The 19,261-nt window shown below is 43.1% G+C and overlaps 1 protein-coding gene across 1 annotated transcript; it reads right to left on the bottom strand.

Annotated features, from left to right (window-relative positions):
- Window positions 1–2,224: 2,224 nt before the first annotated feature.
- Window positions 2,225–4,951, bottom strand: LOC147431725 (UNC93-like protein 1). Its single transcript, XM_086494232.1, has one exon. It carries the CDS (start codon window positions 4,402–4,404, stop codon window positions 2,941–2,943), a length of 1,464 nt encoding a protein of 487 aa, XP_086350358.1. The 5' UTR covers window positions 4,405–4,951; the 3' UTR covers window positions 2,225–2,940.
- Window positions 4,952–19,261: the final 14,310 nt, after the last annotated feature.

Below are 19,261 nucleotides of genomic sequence, written 5' to 3'. Positions count from 1 at the left end.
AAGAAAGCTAACCTCAAGTTTGTCAAGAAGCCTTTCAAAAAGTCACAGAAGGAGAAGGATTTGAGAAATTCCTTCCAAGAAGGCGGAAACTCTTTAAAGATGCCATTTCAAGCTAACAAGCAAGCTTGGAAGGGCAAAAATGAAGTTTTGACGCCAACGTTCATGGTGGCTAGGACAGTGGCATTGGTCGATGAGGTAATGACTCCGCACGCTTTATGGAGAGATGTTTGAGGTGCAAGTACCCAATCGACGAGTGTGCAAAAACTCAAGAATGAACCACAATGTCAAGGGTCTGTTGATCTGATTGAAGAGGTAAGGGATCTTCATAGTTAATGGAGAGCTACATGTACCAAAGATGGGTGGACGAAGGTGGGCATGAAAGCTCTGGCTGTGCTTTCAAGCCCTCATGCTAATTGACAAGCATTTCTTTCGCCCTCAAACTCTTTGTTGCCCAACCTACACCCTCGATTCTTGCTAGCATCGCTCTAAACTCATTAATCATGGCCCTCAACTCACTCTTCTTCACGATTTTGAAGCCCTGCAACACTATGAAGCCCAACTCCTTGTACCAATGCACTCGAAGACGCTTGTTCAATTCAAATTATGACATGATTACTTCAGTGTGTTATTTTGTTCTTGTGCATTCACAACCAGTTCTGCTTGCTTCATGCAACACATTCTCTTGCTCCAACACCGCCAAATTCTTACTGTGCTTCGATTTTCATGAGTGCTTCATAAGGATGCCTTTTATTCTTGACCATGATGATGTTGCAGTTCAACATGCCGACCATCCCAATGGTAGCAACAACAAGTCCTCATTTCGATATTCTATGGGTTTTTTTGTTGTAAGAGAGTTCAAGAGATGCAGTTCTCCCTTCTCACTTTTAGTTAGTCGGGTTTTCTCAAAAAAGTTTTAATTTCTTGATCGTTTTAGCAATGTTTTTGCATGTTCAATTAAGCATCAAGCCAAGCCCACCAATATTCTTATGGAGATGGATGCATGTCACAAAAGTCTCACACCCAACCCTCAGTTTGTCCTTCCTCGTTTTCTATATCACATTGGGATAATGACCTAATGTTGCATAAGCGAGATGTACGAGTTCAATGTCTTGATGATGATCGGCATGATGATGAGTCTAGCCCCCAAGTTCAATCCCTAACCCCTAAGCCGTTGTATGATCACTCCCCCCAAATGAAGCGTTGGAGTTGATCCCTTTTGTCGAGTCCATTCATAGCCCAAAATTCTAAAAAGTTGTCCATCTTTTTCTTTCTAAGGGGGGAGGTGTGGTGTGTGGCCGGGCAAGCCTCAATGCGAACCCACTTGTATGTGCCAAGATTGTCTCGGTTAGTAATAGCTTCTCAATATAAGGAGCTGCCTATCACTTGTGAAGGCACTCTTGGTTTGGTTCATTCTCTCTCCTTTAACTGTACAATACAATATATCCAACTTAGTTATTTCAAAAAGTAATTGATGGCTAAGCTGCACCTATGACAATGCTTTTGATTAGTCCATTGCCAAGACAAATTCAGCTTGCATGTGGATTGTGAACTAGTTAGACCTTGAGTTTTTAATTGTACCGTTTGTAATTTTAGGCGCAATTGCAAGCACTTTGCAAAATTTTGTGTTTTGTATATTACATGCCTCACTATCCTTCGGCCAAAGCTCATCAGGAGCACTTGGATGATGGGTCATCATGAAAAGTTTTAGATGCACATGCAAATGTTAAAACTTTGTCTCTAATCCTTTATGCTCTATCCTTTCTTTATTGGCATTGCTTTTTGGGGGGAAGAAGGGAGTGTTGATACGGAGGTGTTTTTTAGCCCATGTAAAAAAGGCAAGCTTTTCTCAAACCAAGCCATGTGGGTGGAAAGAAATAGTAAGAGGCCTCTCTCTCTCTCTCTCTCTCTCTCTCTCAAAAGCAGTGCCATAGTTTGCACAGGCAAATGGCTTGTTTTCAGCTTTGTGAAAACTTGCCACGTGGCACTAATGAACAAGCTATATCCAACGGTCCACAATTGCTACCAAGAATTCTGTGCTTTAGGAAGGCCTCATGGAGGCGGGCAAGGGTTTACCACCAATGCACAAAGACCAAATACAATCTACTAACATAATATGGCGGAGAGAATGACCCTTTATACATGTCATTATCTGCGAGCTGAAGGCTATAAGCCAAAAGGGAGAGAAGCACGCGATAAAGAGGGGGAGCTAAAGGGAGCGAGAGAGAGAGAGGCCGCCGAAGGCGGCCGGCCATACTCGTCCAACAAATAGTCAAGATTGGAGGACCACACAAAAGACTCAAAAGCGCTTTAGGATGTGTGAATTTCATACAAACGTCGAGGCGTAGGACCACAAGAGTCCCAAAAGGTGCTTGTGGGATTGGATTCCTAGACTACTTCTATTCATCCAAGTTACCTTTCCCTTGCCATGCTTTTCTTCATGTCTATGGAAGTGGACCCAATATGCGACTTAAGGCTCCAAGAACCCAAAAGTTCCCGATATCTTGGACAATACACACACACACACATATTGTGAGCATCCCAACAAGCAAAAACAGACAAAACACACACACACACACACACATACACAACAAAACAACCTATAGCGCGCGCGCGCACACACACTAAGTGTTGCTAAGCTACCGATTAAGCTAAGCTATACATCTGGCGTTGCGTGTGTGTTCAACAATGGCAAGAGCCCAAATCTGCCGAAATCATCGATTCTGTTGATCGGGTCGAATACTGCAAGTTAGTCCATCCTCCACATACAAATGATCCTCCATAAAATTCCCAATGCCCTGGCTCTCCAAGCTCAAAACACAAGCAAAGAACATATTCCTGATCACTAAAATCTAACATTGTTTCCAGCAAAGCATTAAAGTTTGTTGAGATGGTTACATAGCTTTGCACTGGTGAAGATGGGCATGGTTCTTGGTTTATACGCTACAGAGATGCATCCAATGTGGGCTGGGAGGGCACCTCATTATCGACAGATTTCGCCGGTTTTTGAGGGCTTGCCTCATTCTCGATAGATTTCTCTGGCTTTTGAGGGCCCTCCTCCTCCTCAAATGATGTCGTAATTGTTACATCTTCCACAGCAAGGGCAAGAAGGGCAAACAGAAGTGGGAAGCTGGCCGTCATGAGCGACCAGTTCAAAATGAGCTCACCCAAGTATGAAAACCCTTTGTTGTCAGTATACCAGGCCACCGCCGCACCTGCACTTTGCACTCCCTTGTAAAACCCGCTATAGCGGCTCAACATCCGTGCATCATTTGTGAGTGCACCAATTATCCAATAACACAATGTTTGAAACATGGCATCAAGGAAGCCATAGCTGAAATAGAGCACAAACGGTCCTCCGTATGCAGAGCCCTCTTTGAAGTCGAGCTTATGCGCAGGTGGGTTTTTGCGGCTGTATCCCAGCTGGCTTGCTAGCCCGCCCCCCCATATCCCTGTTGACAACACTACCAAAATGCAACATCCTATGAAGCCCCTTACCTTTCTCCTCTTATGGCTATGATCCAACACATGCCCTATCATTGCAGACCCGATCATCTGCGCACCCCAATAGAACACATTGTTGAATGCCCGCGTCCGCACATTAAAAAGCTGTGCATTCACATTGTTGAACTGATAGCTGTAGAAAAAGTTACTGGCAAAGCAAGCAGGCGCAAGGAGAAGCATCCGCCAGTCCAAAAAGAGCATGAGCACATGTATTATCTCTGAGTACACATTGGGGTACTGGACCGAAGCTACATACGTACCGTCGTCGCGAATTACAGACTCTGGCTTGGCGAGCGCCAGAGTGAGGAGAGTACCTAGGGCCATAATACACATGAAAGCTACGTATGTCTGGTCATTGACAAAGCCAGAAGAGGAATGGTAATTGAGAGCAAATGGTATGAAGCCGCCAGCGACCCCTCCCAAGTTGAAAATGCACCAGAAAAGGGAGATGTATAGGCCTTTGCGGGCAGGTGTCGGGTAGGCAGTCATCATGGCACCTTGGCCGGCCCAGAGAAGGCCGGCACCCATGCCAAGTAGGGCGCCCGCGGCGATGACGAAGGCCTGGTCAGAATGATGGTTGTAGTAAAGGAAAGAGCCCACATAAAGGATGTAGAAGATGCAGCCGAAGAAGAGGGTTATGTGAGGGCCGAGGAGGTTGTAGATGCCACCACCCAAGAGACCAAAGACGGCGAAGGTTGAGTAGAGGGCAGTGAGGCCATTGTCAGCAGCTTTGGGGTCCTCCTGGCCGCCGGCTCCCATGCCATTGACGGCATTGAACATGCCGGGGCAGCAGAAGCAGACAAAGCCGATGAGGGAGATCTGAAACAGGGGAGTGTGGTAATGCTTGGCGAGCCATGGCCACCATTTGAGCTTGCTGAATTCGGGAGGAGCAGCACCGCCCATCTCTTCGTTTGCCAGCTACACTCCACGCCCGTCCCCCCGACTCTTCTATGTAAGCGCGATAAAGAGCGTGCCGGCCTTCTAAAGCCTCCTTTCTCTCAACGTTGCTGACGTTCGGCAATGTAGAAAACTTTGTTATATGGAAGAAGACACCAAGCAAGCGTTCCTGAGGTTCGGCAGTGTGGAAAACTTTGTTATATGGAAGAAGACACCAACAAAGGCTACAAACTTTTTTTTTCTGTGAAATCGTAGAACCACACCACATGTCACACGAGACCACATTCTCAAGCTTGCATGTTTATCTATTACGTGACTTGACTTTTTTTGTTTCTTAATAGGGCAGAACTAGTCTTGCTTGGTGGGCGTTGCCATAGAACAGAACAGAACATACGCAGATTGAGATCTATCATCTAGCACCGAAGTACATAAATTACAAAGCACATTGACAATGTTTTAAAAAAGAATTGCGTATATGATGACCAATTAGCTCAATAGCTATCTGTAAAATGACCCAATTTCACGGCATTGACGAACTTTTAAAAATGAAATGCATGTGTATTTACTCTCCAAATAAAGCGTAGTCAATTTTCTCTTATTTCTCATAGAACCTAATATGGACCATATATGCTTTGAGACAGAGAGAGAGAGAGAGTGAGAGAGGGAGCAAGGAGTCTTGGTTGTCGATCAACCTAGTGCAAAACATATTCGAGGAGGAAAACGATAGGACAAATCATGCTACAAAATGATTATGCAAAGGAGAACATTGGACTGCAATATATAAGATGCATTGCCAAACAAGGACGTACGTAGATTCACATCAACCACCTGAGAATAAAGTAAACATGTGTAGAGTGCATTCAGTACTGTAATACATAACTTGAATAGCCAAACTGTGAGAAAAGAAGTGCGTGTCTATTTGATATATAGATTCAATGATCGAGATTGAGCATGCACTAGTGAGGCAAAACTAAACTTAATGAAGCATTGATAAACTCAAAGAATATAGAAAGCATCGACAAACTAAAAATTGAAATGCACTACCGATCTGGTGATCGAGTACGGGTATCATCCAATTGCGCAAGCTGGAGGACAATGTTTGAATCAAGCTACATAAAAGCAATGTGAATAATTAAACATTTCGTTTTGCAGTTAGGCCCAAAAGTGAAAATGCTAAATATATATTGCATGTCATGCAGAAAAAGTATGGTGGACAGTTGGCACTGTGGTCTTTCCAAAAAATATAAGAAACAGAAGCCATGCCATGCCCTGCACTTATGTGTTGCACCAAGCAAACGTATAGGCATAGGCAATCAAATACAGATAACGGATCTTGCAATGTTGTTGAGATGAAGTCGTGCTTGTGCAGTCGAAATGTCCATTGTTGTGAATATATATCCTCTCTTTCAAACACAAAAATGGAGTCAATGTTGGGGTATAAAGCCCAATGTGGTCGCCCAGGTAAGTGGGCGGGCCGCCAGGTATGTACACATATTCTTTTGTAAAAACCTAATAAGAACTCACTATGCTCTACACATTACAGTAGAGCGAGTTCACCATATCGTCGTGCTCTTCTTCTCGCACTCTCTCTCGCGTCGCACTTCCGCTCGTACTCCTTCAACTGGTATCAGAGCTCAGATCGAGGCTCGGGGCAGCACTGCAGGAGGCTAGAGTCACCAGCTCAGATTGGAGTGAAATTCGACAGGCGAAGACATGGCCCCAAATCCTGTGGGACAGCCCAAAGGTCTTGGTGTTCTCAGAATTTCATTCTGAGGTCATCTCGGCCACCGTTCGGCTTCGACAAAGGTCTGCGCAGGCCATTTTTGACTACGTGGTCTCGACGGGTGCAGATCTGACTCTGCAAATTTGGGGTTTTCGGCCTACGACTGCAGGTGCTGAGGATATCGACACTCTCAGAGTGCTGATTTGTGGTTGTCTACACATCGAAGGACGGCTCACAGTTCTTGGAGGCGTGTCACATACGACACGGGAGCATCTACACACAGACTGTAGGCGACATCCACTAGTTCATCAGGTAGCTTGTGTTTGCTGCTTAATATTCCAGATTTCATCCTGACATTGCAGGTACTTCCACATGGGATGTATTGCCAGAGATGATGTATGTCTGTTGAGGGTTTGCTGGCTGTGAGTCACGCAGCAAACAACCGCTGCAGCGGTTACAGCATACAGTGGGAAATTTGTGGATGTATGACTTTGTGGGAAGTCTATGTACTGTCAGATTTACTGCAGCCTTTGTTGAGGGTCGAGTGAGGTTTTATTGAGCTGGGGGATTCTCGAATGTTGAGATCCTTTCGGTGATACAGGTCTTGGAGCGATCCCTCGAGCACCCTTAGATAGGCAGCTAGGATGTATTGACTGTGAGTTAGACAGTTGGGATTGCATCTTTGCTTTACTGCCGTTGAGGCATTGTCGCAGTCTATGCTTACAGGATAGTGAGAGACAGTACAGGTGCAGGACAGGTTTACCCGCAGCTTACAGTGTCAGAGAGACAGTGTTTTTTGAGCTGTTTTTTGGTCTGTTTTTGAGTACACCAGAGCCATTTTACAAAGGAGACTCTGCCGAAATTTATGCAGAATCTGAAGCTTTCTTGGTTCATTTGACAGGTTGATATTGGTTCAGAGGTCAGTTTACAGGGGAAACTCTGCCGAATTTTTCCCAGGAAAGTAAACCACTGTGAAGCGTAGCTATGGCTGGATCACAGGACACTGCTCTTTACAATATCAAGAAGCTGGATGGAACCAATTTCCCATTGTGCAAGAAGCAGATTTGGCACGTGTTGGTACAAAAGAAGCAGATAAAACCTATAAAGCTCAAGGGGATAAAACCAGAAGATATGGACGAAGATGAATGGAGCGAAATGGATGAATTGGCACTTTCTACCATTATGCTGACTTTGGCAGAAAGCGTTTACTTCAATGTAGCAGACGAGATGTCGGCTTATCAAGCATGGTTAAAGCTGAGTGATCTTTATGAGAAGCAGAGTGCAGCTTCATAGGTATACTGGCTTAAGAAGCTTGTTGACTTGAAGATGAAAGAAGGGACACCTATGTCCAATCATCCGAATGAATTCAACACCATCTACAGTCAGTTGTCAGCTCAAGGTGTCAAGTTTGATGAACCTGTTAGAGCTATATTCCTGTTGATCACATTGCCGGAAAGTTGGGACACTTTTCGCACAGCTTTGAGTAATTCTGCACCTCCAGATGGTTTGAACATAGCAGGTGTAGAAGGAAGTCTGCTTACTGAAGAAAGCAATAGAAAGACAATGGACAAAGGCAAAGGAACAGCCTTAGTTGTCAGGGGAAGGACCAAAGAAAAGTACAAAGGTGGAAAGAGGAATCAATCTCGTAGCAAGTCCCGCAGTGCTAAAGGCAAGAGTGACATAGAATGCTACCATTGTGGCAAGAAGGGTCACATGAAAAGAGACTGCAGAGAATGGAAAGTAGAAAAAGGCAAAGAGAAAGCTGAAGACCATGGTGAGAAGAACAAGTCCTCATTGAAAATTCAAAAAATAAATGTGACAAACACTGTTGCAGAGGATGACAGTCTAGTGTCAGGAGACATCTACTTCTTGAAGAATACAATGGACTCAGCTCTTCTTACAGCATATGATGGACATGCACTGAGTGACTGGATTATAGACTCAGGGGCATCACTTCATGTGTCTCCAAACAAGGAGTGGTTTACCTCTTATGTGACCACTAAAGATCATGTTCGGCTAGGCAATGGGCAGACATGTGAGATCTTAGGTGTTGGAGATGTTCAATTGAAGTTTCAGAATGGCTCTTCTTTCACGCTGAAAAATGTGAGACATGTTCCCGCAATTACAAAGAGCTTGATCAGCACAGGTTTACTTGATGATGCTGGCTACGTCACCACTTTTGGACAGAACATGTGGAAGATATCCAAGGGTTCTATGACAGTAGCACATGGAGTAAAATCTGGAGGACTTTACATGATTTATGTATCAAATGTCTCTAAAAATGTAATCAATGTAACCGAGCAGCGAACGTTTCTTTGTGGCATAGCCGGTTAGGACATATGTCCAAGAAGGGAATGGAAATCTTGTCTCGTTCTAGTTATTTGCCTGGCTTTTCATTTAATGATTTTGAATTCTGTGAACATTGTCTGTATGGTAAGCAAACACAGCAGCCACATAAGCATAGAAGCAGTAGAAGAGATACACAATTGGCACTTGTTCATAGTGATTTGTGTGGACCTATGCCTAACCTATCTCTAGGGGGAGCTTATTACTTTATGAAATTTATAGATGATTACTCGAGGAAAGTATGGGTTTACTTTCTCAAGCACAAGGGTGAAGCGTTTACTGTTTTCAAAACGTTTGTGACACTTGTGGAAAATCATAGTGGCAAGAAGCTTAAATGCTTACGCACTGACAATGGTGGAGAGTATGTTTCAAAGGCCTTTCAGGACTTTTGTGAGTCAAAAGGTATAAAACGTGAACTTACTGCTCCTTACAATCCTCCTCAAAATGGTGTTGTTGAGAGGATGAATAGGACCATACAAGAGAAGGTCAGAAGTATGTTGTCTAATGCAGAGCTGCCAAATGGGTTTTGGGCTGAAGCTGAACAGCTGTTCATCTTATAAATAGATCTCCTAGCAAGGTTTTGCAGAAGGATTTAGTGCTAGAGATGGTATGGTCAGGCAAAATGCCCTCATACAAGCACCTCAAAGTCTTTGGCTGTGAGGCATATAGTCATGTTCCAAAGGAATTTAGGAACAAACTTGAGCCAAAGAGTAGAAAGTGCATCTTTCTAGGCTATGGTAATTCTGGTGAGATGGGGTACAGACTATGGGATCCCGAATCCAGAAAGGTTATCCGCAGCAATGATGTTCACTTTAATGAATCCAAATATCATTCTAAACGAGAGAGGGTTGAGGAGATTAGAAGAGTTGTCTTCCAAGAAGATGGACCTGCACGTGCAAGACAAAATGTCAGGGCTCAAGAGGAGCAAGGACATGATAGAGTGGAACCACAGGTTGTGGCTGAGCCTGAGCCTCCTATTGTGCGTAGATCTGGACGTGTCACGCGACCTCCTGATAGGTTTGTTCCATCTATGAACTATGTCATGTTGACTGATTGCAATGAGCCTTCATGTTACAAGGAAGCAGTGCAAATGAAGGACTCTGGGAATTGGCAATTCGCCATGCAGTCAGAGATGACAGCTCTGCATAAAAACCAGACATGGAAGATAGTTAAATTACCACGGGGCAAAAAGGCTCTACCATGTAAATGGGTTTACAGGTATAAGATCACCGCTCATGATAGTCAGCCAAAGTACAAAGCAAGGCTTGTTGCCAAGGGCTTTAAACAAGAACAAGGCATTGACTTTGATGAAGTCTTCTCTCCGGTGGTCAAAATGACTACATTGAGATGCTTTCTTGCATTGGTTGCCATATTAGATTTGGTGTTGCACCAAATGGATGTCAAGACATCGTTCTTGCATGGTGATTTAGATGTGGAAATTTACATGCAGCAGCCAGAAGGGTTTGTTGAGAAAGGCAAGGAAGATTTGGTATGCCTGTTGTTAAAGAGTCATTATGGCTTTAAAAAATCAGCGACCGCATGGTACCATAAGTTCCACAAGTTTATACTTTCTCAAGGCTTCAAACGTAGTGAGTTCGATCACTGTCTATATACAAAGAAGGCTAAGGATGGCAGTTGGCTGATCCTTATTTTGTATGTGGATGACATGTTGATTGCTGACAAGCACTTGGAAGAAATTTCAGCTTTGAAGTCAAAGATGCAAAATCGTTTGACATGAAAGACATGGGTGAGGCAAGTCATATACTTGGTATGCGCATTGAGAGAGACAGATCAAAGAAGTTGATTTGGTTATCTCAAACAGAGTATATTGACAAGGTTTTGCAACGTTTCAATATGGAGAAGGGAAAGGCATTGAGTGTTCCATTGCCACCATATGTGAAACTTAGCAAACAAGATTTTCCTGTGTCTGAGGAAGAACAGGCTGAAATGGATAAGATTCCATGTGCGTCTGCAGTGGGTAGTTTGATGTATGCAATGATTGCTACTCGCCCAGACATTGCATTTGTAGTGGGAGTAGTAAGTCGATACATGTCAAACCCAGGGAAGAAACATTGGGAGGCAGTGAAAGGAATATTGAGATACCTGAAAGCTACAAAGAGTATGCGTATATGCTATGGGAGTCGGGAGCTAAGTGTAAAGGGTTTTACAGACTCAGATTATGCAGGTGACTTAGACAACCGAAGGTCCACGTCAGGGTATGTCTTTACATTGGCTGGTGGAGCAGTATCATAGCGTTCTAGATTACAAGATTGTGTTACTCAGTCTACTACAGAGGCTGAATATGTTGTAGCATCAGAGGTATACAAAGAATCAATTTGGCTTAATCGACTAGTAACAGATTTGGGAATCAAAGAAGAGATGCCTGTGTTATATTGTGATAGTCAAAGTGCTATACAATTGGCTCGCAATCCAGTTTATCACTCAAAGACAAAGCATGTGGATGTGAAGTATCATTTCATCAGGGAAATGCTCGAGGATAAGCAACTTCAGCTTGTCAAAGTTCACACCACAGAAAATCGTGTTGATCTACTTACAAAAGGACTTCCCTCAGAGAGCTTTGCGCATTTTCGCAAGCAGTTAGGTGTAGGGTAGTACATCACTTCTCTACATCTCTTGTATATTAGCTTGTGTAGTAGCTTGTCTCACACTTAAAGTACCACATTGGACTTTAAGTGGGAGGTTGTTGGGGTATAAAGCCCAATGTGGTCGCCCAGGTAAGTGGGCGGGCCGCCAGGTATGTACACATATTCTTTTGTAAAAACGTAATAAGAACTCACTATGCTCTACACATTACAGTAGAGCGAGTTCACCATATCGTCGTGCTCTTCTTCTCGCACTCTCTCTCGCGTTGCACTTCCACTCGTACTCCTTCAGTCAAGACAATTACAAAAGATACAGGCTATTGATTAAGCTTAAACAAAAGTAGAGGTAACTTTATATTATACGTCAAAGACGGTGTAGGGTTTATTGTAGTGAGGAGTTCTCAGTTCAAAAGCCCCACTAGAACCTAGTGAAGCACATTGCTACCATAAGCCATCTTATAAATTACAAAGTTTACATATCTCAATCGTTAGAAATTGTTTTCTATTGAAAGCATAGCTACTACCAAAGAGGTGATGGGTGTCAGGCCTATCCAAAATAGGCGGGCAAGTGTAGTGGTCTTGAGCGCTCTGGCAGCACCTCAACCACACTCATCATCTCCTTTCGACTAGCTATGGACCGAGGTTTAAAGCAATGTCAACCACTAGTGAAATGTCATGTGCATGTGAAAAACACAATGTACCAAAGGTGGTGGAGGCAAGGTGGGTTGTTGGTGACACCATTCAATAGAATCGAGACGTCTGGTTGTCTGATAGATGATGTGTAGCATAGGGCTTTCATATGTTGCACCAGTTGCTGCTTGTTGGCAGCCAGATCGTGTGGAGAGCCAAATGATCATGGCATGGATGCAAGGGTGAAACAACATGTCGGATCTACTTGGCACCGCTGGTAAGTCTCTTCCAGATCATCTGCAGCCTCCTCCCTTGAGAGAGAGACATGCACCGACTACTCGAGTTTGCAACTCGAAAACACAAAATCTACAACACACTGTTGTTGTGCCATTTTGACCTAGCCTCCTTGTAGTCCATAACTGCAAGAGCTAGATAGGGTTTAGTTGAGCCTTTTCTCCACCATGGAAGTCCGTAAGTCGCTATGACAACTCCTCTAAAGATGAGACGAGACCTCGCCAAAGGGGAAAGATCACAATATTTCCTTTTTTCAACGATAGCAAGGCTGGTGGTGGTGCTTTTTTTTACTTGGAGCAACACTCTAAGGCTGGTGCTCTGCACCATTGGATTAACTTTTTGACGAATCAATCTTGAGTGCCTCTCGGTGATGTGGCCAAGAACCAGGTAATAAAATTGAGCATGTCCTTGCCCAGAAGATTGAGAAGCAGGAATCCTTTGTATAAAACGTCAGAGAGAATTACATATATGATGAAATTTTTATTTAAATACTTTCAAGATCACATAGGGAAAATCAAAATACAGAATATAAGTGTACGGTTGGTATTGGTCGTAGGCATCGAAGCACAACCTTGGATAGATCATCTCCAAAACTTTCCATTCATTGCTCTATCACCTTGCCATTGGTATGTGTGTTTTCCTCATCGTCCTTTCTATGACTTCTGCCAACATGTCAACTATCGCATTCACTTTTTCTATCATGCTTGCCATTACCTGCACTACTTTTGATGTTCTTGCTCTTAGGGTAGACTGAGTTTGCCGTATTGTCCATTCGTAGGCTCACACACAAGCATACACAAACTCGCACTCTTTAGGGCATGCCTTGAAGGTTATAAAGAGTTGCACTCCAATTAGAGCATATGAGTAGCCAAATGCTCTCTCTCTTCTACCATGGTAATCAAGTAGGTGCTACAAGTAGCTCTCTCTCTCTCTCTCTCTCTCTCTCTCTCTCTCTCTCTCTCTCTGTCTCTCTCTCTCTCTCTCTCTCTCTCTCTCTCTCTCTCTCTCTCTCTCTCTCTCTCTCTCTCTCTCTCTCTCTCTCTCTCTCTCTCTCTCTCTCTCTCTCTCTCTCTCTCTCTCTCTCAAGGGCACCACATTAAGCAACAACCAAAAAATACATTGCCAAGCATGACATCTTTTTTGCACAACCACTAACTGTTAATATCAACGTGAATTTTTATGCCCATATCAACATCTTACGTAGAGCCACATGCCTTCAAGATGCATGTGTATGTGATTGCATCTAGAGAGAGGCCCTCACTTTGCATCCACACTAAAAATGGCCTTGAGATTTCTAGCATGCTCTTGTTATATGCATCCCACAATCAATGCACTCCAAGAGACGACATTTCGGATAAAAAGCTCCTCAAGCACTTTTTGTGCTTTCTGAAGTGTACCACATTTGGTATACATATCAACCAAGGCATTGAGAATCACAATTCTGTTTTGCAATAGTAGTGCATTCCAAGAGACACTGTTTCGAACAGAAAGCTCCTCAAGCACTATTTGTGCTTTCTCAAGTGCAACACATTTGGAATACACATCGACCAAGGTAGTGTCGGGCACGACATCTCTTTTCAATAGCCTCAAAATAAAAATATCATAGTGAATTTTTGTGTACATATCAGCATCTTGCATGGATCCACAATGCACATGGCTTTAAGATGCACGCATAAGTGATTGCATCTGGAGATAGGCCCTCGCTACACGTCTGCTGAAAACAGCCCATAGCTTCCTAACCTTGTCTTGGTTGGGCATATCCTACAATCAATGTGTTCCAAGAGATGTCACTCTAAACAATGAGCTCCTCAAGCACTTTTTGTGCTCTCGCAAGTGCACCACATTTGGCATACATGCCAAGGTAGTACCAAGTACATAGTTCAACGGTCCCTAACTAACAATATCATCGTGAATTATTTTGCCCATATCAACATCTTGCATAATGCCACATGCCTTCAAGATACAAGCGTAGGTGATTGCATTTGGAGAGATGCCCTCTCATTACATCTACTAAAAATAGCCCAGAGCTTCTCGACCCTGCAACTCTTGTGCATATCCCATGATGAGAGTATTCCAAGATATGACATGGAAGCTCGTTAAACACTTTTTGTGCTTTATGAAGTACACCATCAAAGAAAGAATCATTCTCTTTACATTTTTGCTTGTGTAGCCTTTATTGTTGCTTGCTTAACGGTGTTGCGAGAGAAAATGGATGGAGCAGGGCTAAAAATCTCTAGGTTGTGAATCACCTATCCATGCATCTTGAAGGCATGTGGCTCTACCCAAGATGCTGATATGGGCTTAAATATTTTGTCTGATGTTGTTAGACAAGGGCTGTTGCAAAAGTTGTCGTGCTTGGCAATGCCTTGGTCCACACACATCCTTTTTTTTCTTACAACACCACCAAGAAAGCATCAATACATGCCTTGGTTGACATGTATGCCAAACGTGGTGTACTTCATAAAGCACAAAACGTGCTTGAGGAGCTTCCTATTTGGAATGTCATCTCTTGGAATGCAATGATCGCATGATATGCCCAATAGAGGCAGGACCAGGAAGCTCTAGGCTGTTTTCAGCCTAGTGCAAAGAGAGGGAAACTCTCCAAATGCGATCACCTATGCTTGCATCTTGAAGGCAATTGGCATTATGCAAGATGCTGATATGGGCAAAAGAATTCACAAACATATTGTTAGTCACGGGCTGTAGAAAAAAAATGGTTGGCATTGCCTTGGTTGACATGAATGACAAATGTGGTGTACTTCATTAAGCACTCTTTGTTGAGAGTGAAGGAGTACGCGCGGAAGTGCGACGCGAGAGAGAGTGCGAGAAGAAGAGCACGACGATATGTGTACATACCTGGCCGCCCGCCCACTTACCTGGGCGACCACATTGGGCTTTATACCCCAACAACCTCCCACTTAAAGTCCAATGTGGTACTTTAAGTGTGAGAGAAGCTACTATACAAGCTAACTTATACAAGAGATGTAGAGAAGTGATGTACTACCCTACACCTAACTGCTTGTGAAAATGCGCAAAGCTCTCTGAGGGAAGTCCTTTTGTAAGTAGATCAGCAGGATTTTCTGTGGTGTGAATTTTGACAAGCTGAATTTGCTTATCCTCGAGCATTTCCTTGATGAAATGATACTTCACATCCACATGCTTTGTCTTTGAGTGATAAACTAGATTGCGAGCCAATTGTATAGCACTCTGACTATCACAATATAACACAGACATCTCTTCTTTGATTCCCAAATCTGTTACTAGTCGATTAAGCCAAATTGATTCTTTGCATGCCTCTGATGCTGCAACATATTCAGCCTCTGTAGTAGACTGAGTAACACAATCTTGTAATCTAGAACGCCATGATAGTGCTCCACCAGCCAATGTAAAGACATACCCTGACGTAGACCTTCGGTTGTCTAAGTCACCTGCATAATCTGAGTCTGTAAAACCCTTTACACTTAGCTCTTGAATCCCATAGCATATACGCATACTCTTTGTAGCTTTCAGGTATCTCAATATTCCTTTCACTGCCTCCCAATGTTTCTTCCCTGGGTTTGACATGTATCGACTTACTACTCCCACTACAAATGCAATGTCTGGGCGAGTAGCAATCATTGCATACATCAAACTACCCACTGCAGACGCACATGGAATCTTATCCATTTCAGCCTGTTCTTCCTCAGACACAGGAAAATCTTGTTTGCTAAGTTTCACATATGGTGGCAATGGAACACTCAATGCCTTTCCCTTCTCCATATTGAAACGTTGCAAAACCTTGTCAATATACTCTGTTTGAGATAACCAAATCAACTTCTTTGATCTGTCTCTCTCAATGCGCATACCAAGTATATGACTTGCCTCACCCATGTCTTTCATGTCAAACGATTTTGCATCTTTGACTTCAAAGCTGAAATTTCTTCCAAGTGCTTGTCAGCAATCAACATGTCATCCACATACAAAATAAGGATCAGCCAACTGCCATCCTTAGCCTTCTTTGTATATAGACAGTGATCGAACTCACTACGTTTGAAGCCTTGAGAAAGTATAAACTTGTGGAACTTATGGTACCATGCGGTCGCTGATTTTTTAAAGCCATAATGACTCTTTAACAAGTGGCATACCAAATCTTCCTTGCCTTTCTCAACAAACCCTTCTGGCTGCTGCATGTAAATTTCCACATCTAAATCACCATGCAAGAACGCTGTCTTGACATCCATTTGGTGCAACACCAAATTTAATATCGCAACCAATGCAAGAAAGCATCTCAATGTAGTCATCTTGACCACCGGAGAGAAAACTTCATCAAAGTCAATGCCTTGTTCTTGCCTAAAGCCCTTGGCAACAAGCCTTGCTTTGTACTTTGGCTGACTACCATGAGCGGTGATCTTATACCTGTAAACCCATTTACAAGGTAGAGCATTTTTGCCCTGTGGTAATTTAACTAGCTTCCATGTCTGGTTTTTATGCAGAGCTGTCATCTCTGACTGCATGGCCAATTGCCAATTCCCGGAGTCCTTCATTTGCACTGCTTCCTTGTAACATGAAGGCTCATTGCAATCAGTCAGCATGACATAGTTCATAGATGGAACAAACCGATCAGGAGGTCGCGTGATACGTCCAGATCTACGCAAAATAGGTGGCTCAGGATCAGCCACAACCTGTGGTTCCAATCTATCCTGTCCTTGCTCCTCTTGAGCCCTGACATTTTGTCTTGCACGTGCAGGTCCATCTTCTTGGAAGACAACTCTTCTAATCTCCTCAACCCTCTCTGGTTTAGAATGATATTTGGATTCATTAAAGTGAACATCATTGCTGCGGATAACCTTTCTGGATTCGGGATCCCATAGTCTGTACCCCATCTCACCCGAATTACCATAGCCTAGAAAGATGCACTTTCTACTCTTTGGCTCAAGTTTGTTCCTAAATTCCTTTGGAACATGACTATATGCCTCACAGCCAAAGACTTTGAGGTGCTTGTATAAGGGAATTTTGCCTGACCATACCATCTCTAGCACTGAATCCTTCTGCAAAACCTTGCTAGGAGATCTATTTATAAGATGAACAGCTGTTCAGCTTCAGCCCAAAACCCATTTGGCAGCTCTGCATTAGACAACATACTTCTGACCTTCTCTTGTATGGTCCTATTCATCCTCTCAACAACACCATTTTGAGGAGGATTGTAAGGAGCAGTAAGTTCACGTTTTATACCTTTTGATTCACAAAAGTCCTGAAAGGCCTTTGAAACATACTCTCCACCATTGTCAGTGCATAAGCATTTAAGCTTCTTGCCACTATGATTTTCCACAAGTGTCACAAACGTTTTGAAAACAGTAAACGCTTCATCCTTGTGCTTGAGAAAGTAAACCCATACTTTCCTCGAGTAATCATCTATAAATGTCATAAAGTAAGAAGCTCCCCGTAGAGATAGGTTAGGCATAGGTCCACACAAATCACTATGAACAAGTGCCAATTGTGTATCTCTTCTACGGCTTCTATGCTTATGTGGCTGCTGTGTTTGCTTACCATACAGACAATGTTCACAGAATTCAAAATCATTAAATGAAAAGCCAGGCAAATAACTAGAACGAGGCAAGATTTCCATTCCCTTCTTGGACATATGTCCTAACCGGCTATGCCACAAAGAAACGTTCGGCTGCTCGGTTACATTGATTACATTTTTAGAGACATTTGATACATAAATCATGTAAAGTCCTCCAGATTTTACTCCATGTGCTACTGTCATAGAACCCTTGGATATCTTCCACATGTTCTGTCCAAAAGTGGTGACGTAGCCAGCATCATCAAGTAAACCTGTGCTGATCAAGCTCTTTGTAATTGCGGGAACATGTCTCACATTTTTCAGCATGAAAGAAGAGCCATTCTGAAACTTCAATTGAACATCTCCAACACCTAAGATCTCACATGTCTGCCCATTGCCTAGTCGAACATGATCTTTAGTGGTCACATAAGAGGTAAACCACTCCTTGTTTGGAGACACATGAAGTGATGCCCCTGAGTCTATAATCCAGTCACTCAGTGCATGTCCATCATATGCTGTAAGAAGAGCTGAGTCCATTGTATTCTTCAAGAAGTAGATGTCTCCTGACACTAGACTGTCATCCTCTGCAACAGTGTTTGTCACATTTATTTTTTGAATTTTCAATGAGGACTTTTTCTTCTCACCATGGTCTTCAGCTTTCTCTTTGCCTTTTTCTGCTTTCCATTCTCTGCAGTCTCTTTTCATGTGACCCTTCTTGCCACAATGGTAGCATTCTATGTCACTCTTGCCTTTAGCAATGCGGGACTTGCTACGAGACTGATTCCTCTTTCCACCTTTGTACTTTTCTTTGGTCCTTCCCCTGACAACTAAGGCTGTTCCTTTGCCTTTGTCCATTGTCTTTCTATTGCTTTCTTCAGTAAGCAGACTTCCTTCTACACCTGCTATGTTCGAACCATCTGGAGGTGCAGAATTACTCAAAGCTGTGCGAAAAGTGTCCCAACTTTCCGGCAATGTGATCAACAGGAATATAGCTCTAACAGGTTCATCAAACTTGACACCTTGAGCTGACAACTGACTGTAGATGGTGTTGAATTCATTCGGATGATTGGACATAGGTGTCCCTTCTTTCATCTTCAAGTCAACAAGCTTCTTAAGCCAGTATACCTATGAAGCTGCACTCTGCTTCTCATAAAGATCACTCAGCTTTAACCATGCTTGATAAGCCGACATCTCGTCTGCTACATTGAAGTAAACGCTTTCTGCCAAAGTCAGCATAATGGTAGAAAGTGCCAATTCATCCATTTCGCTCCATTCATCTTCGTCCATATCTTCTGGTTTTATCCCCTTGAGCTTTATAGGTTTTATCTGCTTCTTTTGTACCAACACGTGCCAAATCTGCTTCTTGCACAATGGGAAATTGGTTCCATCCAGCTTCTTGATATTGTAAAGAGCAGTGTCCTGTGATCCAGCCATAGCTACGCTTCACAGTGGTTTACTTTCCTGGGAAAAATTCGGCAGAGTTTCCCCCTGTAAACTGACCTCTGAACCAATATCAACCTGTCAAATGAACCAAGAAAGCTTCAGATTCTGCATAAATTTCGGCAGAGTCTCCTTTGTAAAATGGCTCTGGTGTACTCAAAAACAGACCAAAAAACAGCTCAAAAAACACTGTCTCTCTGACACTGTAAGCTGCGGGTAAACCTGTCCTGCACCTGTACTGTCTCTCACTATCCTGTAAGCATAGACTGCGACAATGCCTCAATG

Source organism: Adiantum capillus-veneris, chromosome 21 (assembly GCF_014529385.1).
Source record: "Adiantum capillus-veneris isolate H3 chromosome 21, ASM1452938v2, whole genome shotgun sequence".
Taxonomy (NCBI): Eukaryota; Viridiplantae; Streptophyta; class Polypodiopsida; order Polypodiales; family Pteridaceae; genus Adiantum; species Adiantum capillus-veneris.
The sequence above is the reverse complement of the archived record's forward strand: the minus strand, read 5'-3'. Positions and strand labels throughout refer to the sequence as shown.